Source organism: Microchirus variegatus (genome assembly GCF_963457635.1).
Source record: "Microchirus variegatus genome assembly, chromosome: 20".
NCBI lineage: Eukaryota > Metazoa > Chordata > Actinopteri > Pleuronectiformes > Soleidae > Microchirus > Microchirus variegatus.
This window is the reverse complement of record NC_139821.1, coordinates 12,819,856-12,839,634: the sequence shown is the minus strand read 5'-3', so window position 1 is coordinate 12,839,634 and position 19,779 is coordinate 12,819,856. Positions and strand designations below refer to the sequence as shown.

Sequence of the window (19,779 nt, the reverse complement as noted above, 5' to 3'; positions counted from 1 at the left end):
GGTACATTGTGTTTGCTAATCGCGCTAGAAGGCTATTGGATGATTAAAAAACCCTTGTGCAATGATGTTAGCACAGCTGAAAACAGTCTTGCTGGTTCTTTGACGAAAGGGCAAAATTATTATTTTGAATAGAAATCATTATTTCTAATCTTGTCAATGTTTTGACTATATTTTGTATTCATTTTGCAACTCTTTTGATGAATAAATGTGTGACTTTTAATTGTATAGGGGACCCCAAACTTTTGAACAGTAGTGTACATTTCTGGTATTTATTTACATGCTACACGTGACCATTAACTCCGTGTCCTTAAGTAGGTTCACTGCACTAGTAGCGTAACTAAGTGAACTGAATGATGTTAGAGAATAATCTAATTATTTTGTTAGGCCGCCGAAAACTGGATTTTTAAAGCATACGTAAAATGGTGAACGGGACACAAATTGGCACTTCCTGTCCCCTGGGCTTTGACCCAGAAATAATAGAAGATGGTAAATAGAGGAAAAGTACAACAACGATTAAAAACTTCAACAAAATGTCTGGTGACTGGTGCATTTATGGACTGAATGTGAAACTAAATTAGGTATATTGGAGTGAATATATGGTAGAAAGACACTGTGTTTTGTGATGACATAGGTCAACCAGAGAACACCAAGTACAAACTGGCGTATCGCCACCAAGCACAGCAGAGGCGGACACTTCATTCAATAAATCAATTCCCTGCTCGTGACTGCACACCAGAACAAGGACAGTAGTTCAATTAAACGGTTGGATGAGACGACTGTGCATGGGAACCCACTGAGCAGTACGCTCTTTCACCAACTGGCCGCAATCCGTCTGGCACTAATGCCATCAACGCTGATACCAAAGCACCTAGTGGAGCATTTTCATTCAACCGTTCAACCCTGGGCATCACTGGGGCCCCTGAATACGCCATAGCCTTTATAGGATTAATGCAATGGATGGAGCAGGTGTCTGCCAAAATTCCATTCCTATTTAAACCTTCAAGCCCATACCAGCAAAGTAATCCTTTTAGGCCTAATTGAGTGAAGTCAACAGTCTTTTTTTTTCTTCAGTTAAACTAAGTTTACACACTAATAGGATTCAAAAAAAGGGTCAAAAAAGTACAATGTGTGGAGTGTAGTAGTGCTAGTGTGTTGGCTGGGGAGGTGAACAGGGTGCATCGGAGAGAGGGTAAACAGAGACTGTGTGTTGGGACCAGGAGAGGTTTCCTGCTGGGATTGAGAATCTGTGATTAAGAAAGAGGGAGGAGTGGGCTGGAGGTCTACCCAGTGGCTAGATAAGCTCAGAGGGGGAAACAAGAACAATGAATTGTTATTCAGGAACCCCCGGTAGGTTTGCGAGTGCCTGTATTTGTATATTTGTGATCCAAGCATCGCATTCATTTGCATGTGAGCATGGGTTTGAGAGGGAATGCACCGTATAAATTACTGCTGTCATGTCAGCACTGTCCCCCCCCGGAAACATTGAAAATGTCCTGGTAAACTGGCAGAGTAAATGGAACAAAAAAGTGATTTTAGTTTAAAAGCATTAGTGAAATTGATCTCCGTCTTGCAAAGATTAGTCAGAATGTCGTGCACGTGCAGTGGATTTCGGAAAAAAAAGTGAGATTCTGTCAGCGTGTCATGGGAATAGTGTTTTGTTTTCATTTTTTTTTCAAAGGTGAATTTGTAAAACAGGAATTTAATCTAATGTTCTTTGACTTTTTAATAGTGTCAAAAAAAAAGAAGAAGAAAGAAGCCAAGCCAACACTTTCAGTCTCACTTACTTTGAAGTTATCTTTACTTCCATCAAAAACTTCCTGGCAAGAAAGCAACCACAAGATATGATCTACATTGAAAGAAAAAAAGAATCAAACAGCTTGTCAACTTGTTGAATCCTTCTCGTCTTTGGCTTGTGGCTACTACATGATCTCAACTAGACCCTTTGTGGACGTCCCTACCCCTTTGTTCTCGTGTTGAAAGACTAGGATGAGCAGTTGCGAAAGGCAACGCCAAATTAAGGAGGTCAGAGTGGCACGCAGTGTTTAGCCAGTGGCGTCGGGGACACAGACGTGGCCTGAGGATCTAACCTTTCAGGGCTGCCCAAAGCAACGTGTGCTACAAGGGACTCTCTTTCAAGAAAACACATTCAAAAGGAATTGAAACAAAGAGTTAACAGAGCCTTTAAGCACACAGTATACGTAACTTTCCTATCTCAACAATAATCACAGTTTGGGTGAAAACAAATGCGAGTGCCGGTGATCACGTGAAAACACTACTAGCACTATGCCGAAAGGATGTTTTGTCACATTTATATGTAATAACAATAGTAACAATAAGAAATATATATATAGTCCCCCCCACCCCCCGTTTACCACTACTATCGTACTTCCTCAATGTGGGCAGAGTCATCATAGCACGGCTGCACGAAACCGCAGTGACTTCGTTTTATAAGCGACACAATCACACAAACTAGTGACTATTGCAGTTGTTTTCGGTGTAACTGAATCATTAGAATCGGTTCATTCGAAAAGATTTGTTCACAGAATCGTTCAGTACTTCCTGCGCAGACTCTGAGCTGAAATACGGCGTGAGGGGTTGTGAGGCAGCACATTTTGTTAAATATTGAGATTTCAGACATATTCTTTGCTAAATGTTAGAGATTAGCGCATGTTTTTTTTCCAAATCTTTTCAACTGATCTACAGTTCGGCATTGTTCGGTTTCATTCTCTGACCAATCTGCAGTCTGTCAACGTCATGTTTTAGTATCGGCTCGGCTTGCTTGGAACCTGTCCAGAGAGCAAGTACCAGGTACTATCACTGATGGAAAAGCAAAACAAAAAAGTTACTACATAGTTCCGGAACTATGTAGTAACTTTTTTGTGGAAAAGCGCCATAAGGTTTCAGGTCGTCTGCAGAGAGGATGAAAGTAGTTAACTGTGGAAAAACGGCCTCTCGGTTCATGAAGGCTGTGGCAAACACATCGTGACAGGTTGTTGAAGTGGACGATTATAAAGTTGAAAGCAAAACACAGTGAATATTGGTGCATTTGAAGACAAGCTATGGTCTGAGAGATGTGGATTCAAAGTGCAATCAGATTGGCAAAGACCTCCGATTTTTGTATTTGGTCCATCAGTCAAATCAGAGGGTGTTTTTACCCACAAAGTAATTGGAGACAAAAAAAAATCAAACACTTTTAGTATAGTTTTATCCAAATAAAGTTTTTTTTTATGGCTGAATCTTAAATTTTTCATCATTGTTTGTGAGTTGTCAACTATTGGATGGTTGGTTCGTTTAGGTATGTGCTTCTGACAGGTTTTAGGCTGTATTTAAACATAAATGAGTTAATTTGTAACTCTTTCTATATCTAGACGTGTGTTTGCCAATTCACAGTAAGTTTATTCTAATTCTAATAATTATTATTTCATAGTTATTTATAGTTGATATTTATCATCAGTCTGTAATTTTTTCAGGCGATAGAAAAAATCTTTAGACGCTGTCATCGTAAATCAAATTTCACAGTAACTAGAGAAATTGCAGGTAAAAATCTTAATGTGTCATAATAATCGATAAGAGCCACACAAAGCTTTAATAGTCAAAATTAAACATTGGATAAACAAGTTAAAATGTTACGTCAATGTCCTTTGCTTCAATCAGTAAATTGGACTGATACGATGATAAATCAGTTTCAATCAAAGAAAACCAAGGATCTTTTCATAACTTTTTTTTTTAAAGTTTCGTCTACGTGGCCATCTGCTTCAAGATAACTTTTAAAGCAATGAATCAGTGAAATGTCCCCATTTGAATGGTTCACGATGATTAAACTACTATATTCTGTCAATCTCCAAAATCATCTTTCCAACTCCAATTACATGTTCTCTTCTCTTAAGACGACTGCACAGCACGCTCTTTACCGCTAAAAGCAAAGCAGACAACACAGCTGACGCAAGAATGTTGTACGTCATATTTGTCTTAATATGTTTGTGTTTTATGACCCGGACACTAACAAATCCAGAGGCCCAAGATCTTAAGAATAGTTATCTATATGGAGTATACCTTGTAAAACCTGTACTCTAAATACACATTGTGTGTGTGTGTGCGAGAGATAACACAAGAAGAGAAGAAAAAAAAAAAAAAAAATCAAAGAATTGGAATAATTGGCATAATTCAAGGTGGCTGGGCACAGTCAGGGGGAGTGTCAGCGTTTGGCGAATCTTTCGCCATTCCTCAAAGAAAGGACGGTCTGCATAATTAGCCGCGTGAACTCTGACCCGCTCAGAATAATTAATGAATAACAGAGGGGATAAAGACAAAAGGCGCAGAGCGGTCTGGTTGAGTGGCGAGCGAGGGTAATACATCAAAGAATGCCGTTAATTGGCCCTGTGGCTTTCATTCCTTGCCCTATTTCTTTCAATTCATTGACTCAAAATAATGGGTTCAGGGTCATTATCAACAGGTCGTAAGCCCTGGGAGTGCCAGGAGAGTCGGGGATGAGTGTGCGCGTGAGTGAGTGTGTTCACGCCTGCATGTGTACAACAAATGTGTGCCACCCCCCCCCCCCCAAAAGGTCCTGACGACATCACCTCACACACCGGGGGGAAAAGTAAGAGTCGTGTGGTTACGTTGGGATGAGGAAGAGAGGCCACAATCATAGAGTTCTTTAGTCAGCAGTTCACGTGTGTCTTTATGCTACAAGTTGTCGCCACAATGCTGGAATATAACTGGTACGGACAGGTAAGTGCCAACCGATACGTACGCCTACCTATTGCTGTTGTGATGATTGTGATGTAAATGCGTAAAAGAAGGGAATGTCAGATTTGGCCTCGGAGCTGCAAAATTGAGTAATATTAATAATGCAGCATTCTCTGTAATTGTCTATTGCATGTTGAGAATTGTAATCATACTGCACAACAGATCATTGAACTTCATCATCAACTTCCAACTACATTAACGTAACTTAAAGACCGGCCTGTGCTGACACTGACAACACTGTTACGTTTATAAACGTTTGATTAAAGAGGCATTTTGGTCATTTTTAAAGCTGTATAATTTGAATGTAAGGAGCACAGAAAATATAATAGTCTACTACTACTACTACTAATAATAATAATAATAATAATAATGATAATTTATGAAAAGCTATGAAATTTGTACTTATTTGCCTTAAATAAATAAAACACTGATTTATTACCACTGAATACAGACAGACAGAATAAACCAATATTGGCCATACATGGTTGTTTAAATCATATCATATATTTAGTATAAATATCAGTACTTTGCGACTCACAACTTCAAGTTAACGGTCTGTTTCTGGCATTGGTACAGTTCCTAATTTCAGTATAGCTGTATAGATTATAGGCTGCCTGCCTGTTGATGCCTAATTTTGAAGTCATAAGTCATCATCAGTTCACCTCAAGGTAACTATTAAGATCCACATCTCTGTGGCGCTTTTTTTTTTTTTCTTCTTCTTCTTCTTCTTCTTTCCCTTTTTTTTTTTTGTCTTTTGTCCCAAACTTCATTTAGTCAAAGAGTGCAGTTTTGGAGCGAAAACCTCTGGTCATGTGAAATTACTCTCACTCACGCACAGAAGCAGACACACCATGAAAGAGCAACAGGGGAGGAGGGGTGCTTAACTTAATTACCATAACTTTGTCTGCTCACGACACGTGATTTTCAAATACCTCACTGGTTGTTACATACTCTCAGCTATCCTCTTGGCCAACGACTACACTATTTTTTTTTTTTTTTGTCTCCCAGTCCTTTAATTGCCATACCAAAGGTTTCTCATACCTGGGTGAGCCATGTCAAGCAATTAATACCCTGAAATACGCCTTTTAAGTGAGTCTTTTGGTCTGTGGGGCTCCCCGTTGTGATGAAAAGATCGGTGTCATGTCACGTTAGCCTCGCACTGGTGCCTTCTGTGCCTGCACATCAGATTATTACCATAACCACAGAGGGAGAAACTGATACAGATGAAGAGATAGAGAGGGAATTAAGACATTGATGAACAGAGGGAAATGTAAAAAAAAGTGGAAGATTAAATTGAGATTTGAAGTCTATTTTTTTAATGCCTTGTTACATGGACATACTTCAAAATCCTAACTACACACACAAGCATGTCTATGTGGGGCCCCATATGGGTAATAATTGGACTGACAGTATGTTTGCCCACTTGAATCCCATGCCCACTGAGTACCCAGGTATCCCTGGGCCCCACATGGGAAGTCCGTGTGGGCAAACATGGGTGGGGCCACCACGGAAACTGTGGACAAACCCGCTTGGGACCCATATAAAACCCTTATGGGGGCCCCACATGGACATGCTGGCTGGGAAAGAGCAGTGGTAATGCAGAGTAAAGCCACTCAGAATAGTTTGCCGAGGCTAAACTTCATTAAAGATGAAAGGATTATCACGCTTGAGAGAGGCAACGACAAATCAAGTTCTTTAATCAACTTTAGATTGATTTCCTACTAACAGGCAGATTCTGAATGGACAATAAATAGTTATTTTGATTTTTCTATTAAAAAAAAAACAACAACAAAAAAAACTGATTTTTATTAAGTTAGCATTAGCAGTTAGCATAAAATAGCAACAGCAATTGGCAAGTTTTCTCATGATCCACTCATTTTGAAAAGTATTAAGTCTGATTTAAGTTGGACTAAGACAACAATTTGGTTTTCTTAATGTCATGTTTACATGTTAGGTACGTTAGTCTGACTAAGAACAGCTCGTCTTAGTCGGACTAACATACCTGGATAATGTAACAGACCGTCAGCCATATGCTGTACAGCAGGTTACGAATCATACAGAGTTCAACAGGAAACTGATTCAATACGCACAAGCTTATATATTGAGATACAGCGCCACCTACGGCGGTGGAGTCCGCTTGTATACGTCTTGATTACGCTGTGCATGTAAACGTACTAATTGAGGAAGGAGGTTGGCTTTTATGAATACGTATAACCTGCACTTTTGAGGATCAAGCCATTCAATCCTTAAATTGGCAAATGATCGATATCTGTAAGACACGGTAACACACTTGGAACTGGCACAGACTTGAGCCAAAGAGAACATGAATTGAAATCAGGCACAGCTCATGATTCAATTCTTCAGGACTGAAAAGGAAGTGAAGTGGATGTAGATGGTGGCTGACAGAGAGGCACCATTTAATCAGGGCGAGTAGGAAGTAAAAAATGAGAAATAAATATTGTGTTTATTAAAAACGGAGACATCATAATTGCCTAAATGAAATGGAATCTCGGCAATTACGCCTCACAGTTATTCACTAATTGTGTTAAGCTGTACTTTCTTTGGAGGAATTAATAGCTTTTATTACAATTGGCACATTAATTATCGGGGCATGACTTAAAAAAACAGTTCACCTGTGTTGTTTCATCAGAACATTTGCTTGACGTTTATAACACAGACAAATACAAATAATAAAAAAAAAAACAGTGAAAGCAACTAAACTCCTGCAAAATGCTGTTGCATTTACATATCTGAATTAGACACTGTGTTTATTCAGGCTTTATTGCAACTCTTTGGCTTGACATCATCAAAATAAATGTAAAAGTCAAGTTCATAATCTAACCGTCTTTGAGTTCGTTTGATTCCCAATCAAGACACACTGGCAGAAGTTGCTTTACATTGTTAATATGGACTCAAATACTGCAAATTAATACAATTTTAAACGCGATAAAAATGGTATCAACTATTGAAATGCATCATTCGACAGCCCTCGGGTTTAATTTTTTGTCGCACTAAATTCTTGCATGCATTTTGATCGCCAATAATTGAGATATTGCTTAGTGAGAATCGGATATCTTCATATCCATATATCTTCACCATCATGGCTGTTTGAAAACCAGAGAAGAAACGAGTTAAAATGCACTATTTTCTGCACGTACTGCAAGTACGAATCTGAACTGCTCAGTCCTGCACGTGAATATGCGTGCTCTGGTCTTCACCTTTACCTCCTCTCTCTGGCACAAATGAGAGGACACAAGCACTGGCACTGACTCCGACTTGATTCAAACAGCAGGACCACAAATATAGCCGGACGGAAGCAAACAAGGCGGCTCTTTGTCCACAGAACAAACCATTAGTTCGGGTAAGGTCAAAGTTGATTTGATTTTCTGCTTAGTTCTCATTAAACAGCTATTGCATTATTTAATTTCCCACAATCAAGTTAAAGGAGAGGGAGGAGAGGGGGAGGATCGATATATATGTCCACCAAAGGCTTTTGAACAGTGGATGGGCAAATTTAGACCACAATTTCTCCTCATGTCAGAGGAGGGAGAAGGGTTTCTTTTTAGGCTTGTTAGGTCAGAGGGGCTGCTTTGAAATACTGCATTTCTGATGATTTCTTTTTTTTTCTTCTTTTAACTTTATCCAGATGCCAAAGATGTGAGCTCTTCTGAATTGTTTGAGGGATTTTAGGGGATGTCAACACATATATACATATATGTATATGTTGATACACATATATACATATATACACATATATATATGGACATAATATGTGTATAAATACACATATATATACATATATATACACATATATATATAATTATACACATATATGTAAATACATACATATGCATATATATACATAACAAAACCACCAGTCGATTTCATAAGACCAGCCACTCAATATCAAGTTACATTAATTGTTGTATGTTTTTGTATTTTATTTCCATGAATTTATTTATATATATATATATAATATATATATATAATATATAGATATATAATAATATATACATTTATATAGATAATAAATACACCTAATAAAAAGTACTTCAAATCATCAAAATATATCAAAACATGAATAATACATGACAAATTTAAGTAGTGTTCTTTCATTTTAAACTGTGCCGTGTCTAACAAAATGAAAGAAAAGCATCACGAGAGGACCATATAAAAATGCTCCAAAATTAGGAATTTGGGAACAAAAAAATACAAAAAAAAAAATAATGAAGACGAAAACTTGGTTTTCATGAAAATCACAAAAATGTATTTGCTCGGGTGAAAAAAAACAACCAGCAATGGTGTTCTAGGGTGACCTATAAATACAGTGTAATATTGTTCCATTTGAAAAGAAACACTTTTATTTTGAAATTCGGCGAAATATTGTCTCAAATATTATTATTATTATAGTTGCGCTATCATGGCGGAGCATGTATAGTTTTGAGCTAATATGACCGACACTGACTGATATATATATATATATATGCAGTGTATATATATATATATATACATATATATACACAGTATAAATAAGCAGAAATGGCTGAATGCTACTAATAGAATGATGACTAAATCCACCCAAAATCTTCCAGCAGGCACTTCTTTAGCAACTAGCTTTACTTTTGCAACACAGCATACAGTGCAATACCATAATAACCTGCAGTTTGCCCCTGCAAATAAGGTGAGCAATAGGCAACTGTTGATTAGCTCCTTTACAGATAATAATCTACATACAGGCTGGAGAAGAAAATTGATTAGCATCAGTCAATTCACAAGTAGAATAATAAAGGCCTGCAACCATATCTCCAGACATCAGCGATAGTGGAGAGTTTATATTCACTTAGAATTCTAGTCTAACTTGATCACTCTCTAATCGGCTGCATTTAAGGTTGATGTTTTAAAAACAGTATTTAGTTTATCACCTTAGCACATGAACACAGATTTTCTCATATTCCTTTGATGTTCCTTGAGATTAAAATGTAAAATTTATGATACCATTTTTTTTTTTTTCAACTTCCCTACGCCATAGACGCAGCTGTGTTTTTTTTTTTTTTTCGTGAAGCCTTTTATGCTCGCACCGGCACCGATGCCTTAATCGAATTATACTTTGAAATCAGATTTAGCAATAAGGACATACTCGTGACTTTAGCCCAGAATCTTCATATTACAGTATCATAACCATCAGGACTTTAAAGAGACACTGATGTGAATGGAGAAGAGAAAGACATACTGATATGAATGAGATTATAGCTGCATCATCATCATCATAATAAGACTACTGTAGTGTCGCTGGGTCCAAGAGTTTGACTTTTTTTCTGAGGACATTGGAGCGACCTTAGCTTCAAATTCCAGTGTTTTACAATCAATGACATCTATTGCTGAGACTGCTGATAATAACACACTCCTCATTAGCCCATCAGGGAGCTATGATGGCAGTCACACACTTGAAAGGATGTAGTTCTCCTTTGTTTGCATAGTGAGCTTTCTCATGCAAATGGAAAACACACACTTTTGTCTGTTTGGGGATGTTTGAAGAAACACGGGGCACAAAATGGTTTCATTCATAATGGCGTAAAGCAAGGCCCTTGGTTCGTGTAAAGACCAATGAAAACCAATAAACCCACCTATATGTTTGAAACGGGAACTCTATAGGAGCACATTTCTCTAGAAATTATCTGAATACACGGTCAAACTTTTTAAAGAGCTTTTAAAAAGTGCTGTCAGTGAAATAGTTTCATCAAAATAAAGGTTAAATAGCTCTATGTTAAGGCATCTATTACAGATTTAGATATGTTTTGCTTATTTTAACCATAAAACGACCAGAAAAATTGCTTTTGCCCCATTTTTCCAGAATAACATTCAGTATCTGGCAGTTATTTGCTATTTACTGCATGTTAAAATAGTGTATTAACAAATTATGTATAACTTTATAGAGAAAAAACACTGTATTTGTACACATACACCAGATTGTGCGTGTTAAATCTGAAATTTGAACAGTATAAAACATATATAAAATGACACTTGTTCGAGTTTTTGTCTCAAAAAATGGAAACTATGTACCGGCGTTCTTCCCAACTATCTCCTCTCTGGTGACAAAGCCGCTGATTCACGCGCTTCCTGTAACAGCGCGAGTGAAAATACCGTAATAACCACACTTTGGCTTTCAGAAATCGCTGAAAATTGTCCGATAGCACAAACCGTCGCGTAATTACGGTAACGGCGACACTTTGTCTGCAATAATAAGAATAACAAATGCGAGGAGGAAGAGATTGCAATAAGCATATCACAGACACTGGGACACACCCCAACCCTCTGGAAAATGTGTGGTCACTAAAACAGTCAAGAGTGATTACAAAAAAAATCCAGTTTTAACAGTGATTCAGCAATTATTCATACATTTCATGTGCAAAATGCTCCACTGCAACTCAGAATGAATCATGGTAGACTTACATTTAAAGAGACAACAAGCATTTACAAGAACCCTTATTTCTACACTCTTAGAAATAAGGGTTCCAAAAGGGTCCTTCTACAAGGGTTGAGGTTCTACCTGGAACCATTTGCTTCTGAAAAAAGGATTTTCAAGGGTTCTTGGTAACACGAATGGTTCCAGTAATTTTGATCCAGAGAACCCTTTAAAACCCCTTTCCTGAATAAAGGGTTCTTGGTGGAAACCCTCCAAAAGGGTTCTGGAGACAAATAGGGTGTATGAAGCACAATGTATACCTGAATACCTATTTGTTATGAACTGTACGCATACAATACACCGTAGAACGTTAGGATCAACTGTGTGCACACTGACTTATTTAGGGCGGCATGCTGTACATTCTGTAACACACGATTAAACGGGTGGCATGACAACTAAGAATAGAGATAAGGAACTCTCAAACCTTTATTGGTGTTTGTGTCTGTGTGAGTAAAGGCTCTACACTCTCTGAGGTGTTCCTGTGAACAGACGCCTTTTCACCGCTAACCGGTTTAGCGGCAAAAATTGCATTATTGCATTTTGAGTAATTGCATCTCCTCTCTGGCACTGACTTCTCCTTTCTCCTTCCCTCTCACTTCAGCTTCCTGAAGTCCTAACAGTTGACTGGGGCAAGTTTACGTAATGTATGTAAACTCATTAGTAAGTAAAGCAAAACTGTAGATTAGGTTTAATGCAACTACAATTAAAGACAGAGTAGTTTTGCAGCACGTACTATTATTAACGTTTTTTCTTGTACATAACATACAGATGCAACATTTTTTTTTGAGAATGTATCTTTACCTTAAGACGGAACTGTAATAATTGCTATGCCACTGCAGAGCAGCAGACCATAGTTCATCATCACGGTAACAACCGCGTGTGCAAACTTTCACACACACACAGTTGCACATGTAATCCAGTTAAAATGGCCGCAATATTTAATTCATATGGAAATCATTAAAAGTGCATCGGTGCCGTGTCCATTATGCATTCCTTTTCTGGCAGGATAAAACAGTCCTCAGATGTGGGAGATGCACTTTGAAGTGTTGTCTCAGAAGCAGGCCTCGACTCTTACAGGAAGTCCCTGATGTTTAAAACATGCCACGCGGGGGGGGGGGGACTAACAAAGGTGAGCACTTTTGGCTCACACCAGGACGAGACGAAAACGGCCAGCCAGGAATATAGATACGATACGCACAGCGGACATTAAAAAAAAAGAAGAACGAGTGAAAGACAAATATACACGTGGGCAATGGTGGTACACACACACAGACACACACACACTCTCTCGCAAATACACAACAGATATGAAGAGCAGCTGAGTATGTTCTCCTCATGAGCGCTCCATTTTGTAGGGATTGCTTTACGTGCTATACCAAGACCGGTTTTCTCTGTGTGCAACCATGTCTAAAAGGCGACAGTTGAAAGTATAGTATATTTATAGTAAAACATCGCAATCGTTGTTTTAATACTCCAGCTACTTCCTGTCACACCAACTCTTTCATTGTTCATTGGCTGTTGTGTTTGCTGTTGTGTCGGTAATCAGTACTACACACTACATGATTTGCGTCCAGAGTTGGTTTTGCCGATTCGAGTCTTTGCCGACTGTACCCAACTGATGCCGACTGGTGCAGACTCTGCCCAACTGTGACTCATGAGTAAAAAATCAGGCAAAAAATTCTTGTAGTGTGTCCCCAGCTTTAGGGACACATCTGGGACAAAGTGCAATCTATATCAGCAGAGCCAAGATGGCTGAGATGGCAGCTTACTGTGCTTTATAGTGGTCAAACAGATCACACTCTCACCCCTACGGTCAATTTAGAGTGCCCAATTCACCTAATCCCCACATCCCATGTTTTTGGACTGTGGGAGGAAGCCGGAGAACCCGGAGAAAACCCACGCACACACGGGGAGAACATGCAAACTCCTTGCAGAACGGCCCTTGTTCCGAAGTTGTTCCAAACGGGGCTCGAACCCAGGAACCCGGGTCTTCTTGCTGCAAAGCGTTTTTAATTCAACTTGTGATATTCACTGACTCATCAGAGAGTATTAAATGGTCCCAAACCTCAAGACACTGCACCTTTTCTATCTATGTAGGGTCGCTAATTGCAATTAAAGAGATGGTAAGGCCAAAGTTGTTACTACTAAACATTATTTGCAGGTGAATTTAGTGGAAAATAAATAAAATAAAACAATTAAAGTAAGTCAGTAAGAGGATGCGGTTGAGCATAAATGTTTCATCTATCTTTCTAACCCGAGCAGGAATTTACAGGTAAATTAAACTTTATTGTATTTATGCTTTATTATTCAAGGGAGAACACGGAGAGTACTTGCAATGACCCCGTTTTTTATTTTGCTGAGTACAGGAATCCTGGGATTGTCGCACACCGACGTGACAGTGATTGGAACGTGTTCCCGAGTTTATGCGAGCGCACGTCTGTGTGTTTTAGCATATTTTGCACACATCCACAGATTGCGTTTCTTTTTCCTTTTTTTTGTATGTTTCCCTGGCTGAAGCCGTGGCTGCGGTTTTGATGGCTGAGCGAAGCCTTTCCAAAGGGAAGCGGGGTGTCACGCAGATAACCTGGGAGAATCTGCTGAGCGGGGCTGGATGTTCGGCAGGCAGGAAAAGTGTGGTGATCCACAAGCAGGAACTCACATTCTGTCAAGTTCTTTACAGCCCCGACTCATGAACACACACACACACACACACACACACACACACACACACACACACACACACACACACACACACACACACACACACACACACACACTTCAACCCCCCTAACTGCCATCTGTATTTCTGCTTCTGTCAGGCCTTTCCCAGACCAAAAACACACACACACACATGTACCAACACACTCGCACACACAGGAAGCGGCCTGTGCGGCTCCCAAATAAGCTGATGTGTCATGCCTTCCTCTCTGATATTTCTGCAAAAGCTCAGGAAGGAGGCTGCAGAACCTCTCTTCTCCCTTCCTCTTCTTCTTCTTCTTCTTCTTCTTCTTCTCTCCCCTGTCTCGGCGAGACAACAGCTGTAGCCGTGACAGTTCTTCTTCTTCTTCTTCTTCTTCTTCTGTGAAAAAAGTCGCAGCTCCTGCGTTGGGTCGACGCTGTCACTCTGTGGAGCCATGAGTCGCTGTTGTGTGGTCAAAGTGATCACTTTGACAGAGATCCAACTTCTGCAGGTAGGGGGGACGCGACTCCAGCTGCAAGCCCGAATTTAACAAATAATGTGCGCGCGTCACTATGTGTGCGTTTATATTTGTGTTTGCGTGCGAGGGGATTGTGTGCACTTGCAACCAGAATAACTGAATAGCCACGGTGGAATGTGGATTCTGGGATCAGTTTGACAACTTTGTCTTATCTTCCGTCACATTTCACAATCTTGGGTGTGTGGTTACAGCGATTTACTGGTTAGCGCGCTCAGCAAAAAAAAGTCCAGTAAGCACGTCTGAGAAGGCTTTCTGTTCCACTTTCATCTCATCAGCGTCGATTCAGGATGGGGGGGGGGGGAGAAAAGATAATCAAGCATTGCTATTGCATTCTGTTACAGTATTTTGGAAAATAGAGCATATTTGGAGAAACGACTCCAAAGCTCCCACTCGGTTTTGTACATAATTTGTACAGAGAGACTTTCAAGTCACCATCAGCCACGGTTTCATCAGTAGCCAGATTTTTCTGAAGTGAAAGGAGAACTTGGGCAAGACTGAAACTGTGTTAAGTAAGAGCGAGAAGAGACACCTGTGAATTAGCGTGTGTGTGTGTGCAGTGTTTTTAGGACCCACCGAGATTGAGGATTGGACGTAAGACAAATATCTTATACATATTCTAAAGAGCAGATGCTTGTTTACATGTTTAGAGTCATTATTAAGAACTGAAAGGCATGCATTTTGAGCGTGTGTGTTCTTGTATTTGTTGCCTTATGAGGACCAAACATTGGATAAACCATGCAGGACACTTTGGCTGGTCTTCACATCTTTAAAGGGCTTTGACCTGGTTTTAGGGTTAGGGTTAGGCATTTAGTTGTGATGGTTAAGGTTAAGGTTAAGGTAAGGGGGCTAAGAATGCATTGTGTCTTTGAGGGTCCTCACTTATTTGTGCCTTTGTGAGGACATTTTAGCTGGTCCTCAGATGTTTAAAGGGCTTTTTCAGGGTTAAGACCTGGTTTTAGGGTTAGGGTAAAGGTTATGGTGAAGCACTGAGTTGTGGTGGTTAGGGGCTAGGAAATGCATTATGTTCATGAGGGTCATCACTTCAACTACTGTGCAAACCTGTGTGTGCCTGTGTGTTCTTGTATTTGTTGCTTTGTGAGGACATTACGGAAAGTGTGGACATTTTTGGCTGGTCCTCACATCTTTAAAGGGCTTTTTGAGACCTGGGTTTAGGGTTAGGGTTACAATTGGGTTTAGTTGTGATGGTTAAAGTTAGGGTAAGATGACTAGGAAATGCATGATGTCTATGAGGGTACGTTTGTGTGCAAAAAAAGTATAATATCTATGTATATATATATATATAGCTGTGCATTTGTGTGCAAATGAAAACAAAAAATGAAGTGAATCTGTGACCTCTTCTCCGTCTGTGACCTCAAACACTGCCGCAACTGTTGCAACAGGTGTCTGCAGTGAGAGAGAGAGACACTGGTGTGTCTAAAAACATCGGGCATCGCAGTCACAAACTGCCTCAATCTCCAGCCTCCGATCGATTCGATCCTTATCTCGTTCCTGTCCCATGTGTATGGCGGCCGTTGATAATTTCCAGCATGTCCGCTTCACACTTGCACAGGGCCGCCATTGTCGATGTTGACCTTGGTGACTGAAGCGTCCATTACATCTCAAATCTAATCTGATTCCCTTAAGTGGATAACAAGCATGTCTCCGGCATTTACAGTAGCGAGAAAGCCCGACGACGTGAAAAAAAACACACACAATCTGCTGTCACACAAAGCAGATGTGGTGTGTGTATCAGTTCTGGCATCCCTCCTGCTACCCGTAGTGAAAAAAAAAAAAAATCCTGATTGACTAACAACTACCATCTTGTTTGGCCCGATAAGAACTCCCAGTCATTTACTGACAAGTTGAGTATTGTGATGAGCCTGTTCTTGCTTAGGTGGATGAGTGGTGAATGAGGGCAGCTGCAGTTTTAGCTGACAAGGTGAATTTAATGCTGACTTTTTATATAAAGTTGGTCGTCGCTGTGCTTTTTAAAAGTGTTTTGCTGGTTGACATTTGACATTTTCATTGTTGAAAACATAACATCTGAAGATTTATGGAACTATACACTTGTACCTCTTTAAACACTGAAATTCTGCTCACTGCATCTACATTTTCACTGTAATAATTTACAGAGCATCAGTTGATGATTTCTTTTTTATGCAATTCCGCTCACACACGACACCTGTTTTTATGGCGAGGAAATGAGCTTTAAAAGTGACATCATGATTACGGGAGCAAACGTGGATAAGGACAAGATAATTCTTCCTAGATAGGACGTTTCCTTTCCGTTATATCATATAGCACAGTCTAGTGAAATGGGGCGACAACGCCCACATGTTCTTATCTAAGTTTATTTTACTGCCGGCTGATTTGCCGAGGTCAGTCATGGAAAAAGTATTTATTTATAGTCATAAAATGTTTCCGATGTGATCATCATCCATAGCAAAGTGAATAAAGTATTTTGGGAAATTGGGGTAATAGACAGTAGGCGAGATTAACTTTATAAAAATATCCGCTAACAATACTTCAATATTATTAGATTCCACATAATGAGTTATTACTTTCTACATGAGGGAAAAAAAACTCAACAGGCCGTAAACTGATAAAAAGAAGGTCTAACAATGGACTTCTTCATGAGCTAGTAAGTAAATTAGACATTTTTAGGTGACATGTTCCTTCTGCAAAATAGCCTCAAACTTGCAGCAATAAAGGCCTCAAAACACTTTTATTGCCCGTGTTGTTTGGGAGAAACCAATAACACAAAACTGTATACATTGAAATCACTGAATGAATGGAAAGGCATGGTTAAAAATGGCATCAGAGGAGTTATTTAAAAACCCCCAGTGTGGAACAAGGGTCGATTGTGCTTTCCACAACCCCTGAAGCAGCCAGCAGAGGACACCGGGAGCTGAGCGCCGATTGGCCACTGGGACAGAAAAGGGCGGTCCCAGTGAATTAGTGATAGAGGCTAAAGGCAGATATCCTGCAGTGATCAAACCCTGGGTGATCTGACAGTCCAGTGTTTGAAGTGATTATCATGCTACGCAACACAAAGGGTTACCCCCAGCTTTGGGCCTAATTAGTTCACTTAGGGCCCTTATAAGACACTGGTAGGGGACTGGCGAGGACAGACACTCAGAAGTCAGCCGATTAGCAGGATTGCAGCAGCAGATCTGGATCCCTCGAGCTGACCTGGTGCGACATCAAAACATCACCATCTTGAGCACTATCTGCCTTTTTCTTTTTTTTCCCTGAGAATGCCACATTTAACCGACTGCAGTTACTACATGATGCGGGACGCGACTGGAGCTTCAAATGTAAGAACGTGGAACAATTCTGAATGACTTCTGAATGAATGAAAATGTTTTGCTGTTTTCTAACCTTTAACATATTTCTGTGGCGATCTTGACTGTTGGCATTTTAACTTTTAGCCGCTTCATTTTTGAGTCACCCTCTAGTTCTCGGTATCACAGTCAACTTAATGAATGTCATGAATACATGACTCACTTCTTCAAGTTATGTTTTGCAAGTGACTAATGGCAAATGCAAGCAACCGCTGTGCTCATGCTCTCAGTCAGCACTGATTCAGTGGTGTGGAAAAACAACAAAGCGACCTCCTCACCTCCCTGAAAATTATATATATATATTTTTTTGTCCGTTCAGCTAGCTCACTGATAGCATCCGTGTGATATGATTCCCGCTGCAGGTACAGAGCCACCTCGAGAACTCCAAGTTCCACCTCCACCAGAGCCAGAGTCAGCAGGTCAAGCAGTACCTGACACTGGCCTCCAACGCGTTGCCTCACCCACACGCCCCCGGCCAGCCGCTGGCCACCATGCCCATCATGAGGACCGGGAACATGCCGTCCGTCAGCGATAGCAGCAACCCCACCAGCCCCGTTACCCTGCTCACTATGGGCAGCCACGACAGCGAGGTGAGTGAACTAGCCCGCGAAACAGAAAGCGCCCTGAATGTGAATGATGACACTGCTGAATATATGGAACTGAAATTGAGGAAACTCAAAACACAGATTCAATCACACACAAACACTTTTTTCCTGCCAATTGTTTATCGCTTAAGAGATGTAAAGAATCTTCTAGATTAAGAGAGATAAATGATGGCTGACACTTTGTGAATATCTGTCAATGGCGACAAAAACACCACAAGTTATGGCCAAGTTCCAACTCATCATCGACACAAAGTCATGCCTTAATTGATCTCTCACTCTCTCTCTCTGATGCTCATCAATAACTTCAGACAGAGTCTCTGATTATGGAACTCAAAACTAGTTTGATAACAGATTCTTCTTCTGCCGATGCCTCTGTGAGAACACGGCAGAGTAGAACGTGACTGTTATTGGATTAGCCTCTCTTCCTCGTTTCTATTCTGATTTGAACGTTAAATGAACGTTCAAAAGATCGGGCTTGGACAATAACGACATTCCTGATACAAACACGATCAGCCTGTTCCGGGGACAATACACTGAAATTACTGTTTTCTTTTAGTTTCCAATGGATGAAGTTATCGATGACCTAATTAGTCTTGAATCCGGCTTCAATGATGGAGGCCTGGATTGCATGGAGCCTAACATCATAATGCAAACCAATGTAAGTATGAATCACGTTCAATTCTCGCTCTAACAATGCACTAATACGTATGTTCTGTACCCAAAATATTGAGGTGCAGGGCGCTTGGGAAAAGTGGGACCTTTCTTTAGTTTGGGGGGCAGCTTAAGTCTAAAGATGAGTCAAAGTTCACTGGGGCTTAGCAACATTTCTCACAGTTTAAAGACTATGTTTAAAACAACAGCAGAGGCTTAATCTGATGTGGCTGTGTAACATTCTTAAGAGGACAAGAAGTGACACCACAGATAAATACTTTCTCCATGGATTGGAGTAGGGATACGGGGGAGGGGGGGGGGAGTAGGATGTAGTAGGACAGGAGTGTGACAGAGGAGTAAACAGTGGGGGGATTGGGCAAATGCATACACTCCCTGAAGGTTTCAGACATGATACCATGCTTAAACGGATCGACTCATCCCAATTAGTCATACGCCGCGACGCATCACCTCGTTTCGCCGTGTCAACACATCCAGAAACACAGGACCGTAGAGGAGAGGAATTGAATTGCAATCTTTCATTTTGATAAGCACTCTCCTCCCTCCTCCTCCTTCTTGCCATCTCGGTGAGATAATGCAGACGAAAAGCAACGGCAGATATTTTTCCCGAAACGTCTGCACTTTTCTGCTGTTTTTGTCTGTTTTTCCTCTCCACTTTTCCCTCCCATCGCTGTGACAAGCAAGCGTTATCAGATTCAGTCGTGTAGTAGTTAGATTTGTCACACACGCCA

General features: G+C 40.2%; 1 protein-coding gene across 1 annotated transcript in view; it reads left to right on the top strand.

Moving 5' to 3' along the window:
• tfec (transcription factor EC) overlaps window positions 1-19,779 on the top strand; it is a gene marked incomplete at both ends in the record, with an annotated part of 31,709 nt that overhangs the window by 7,207 nt on the left and 4,723 nt on the right. Inside the window, 2 exons of the mRNA XM_083907156.1 lie at window positions 18,137-18,364; window positions 18,936-19,037. Of these exons, the coding sequence (XP_083763282.1) occupies window positions 18,137-18,364; window positions 18,936-19,037 (330 nt within the window). The remainder of the gene's footprint in view (window positions 1-18,136; window positions 18,365-18,935; window positions 19,038-19,779) is intronic.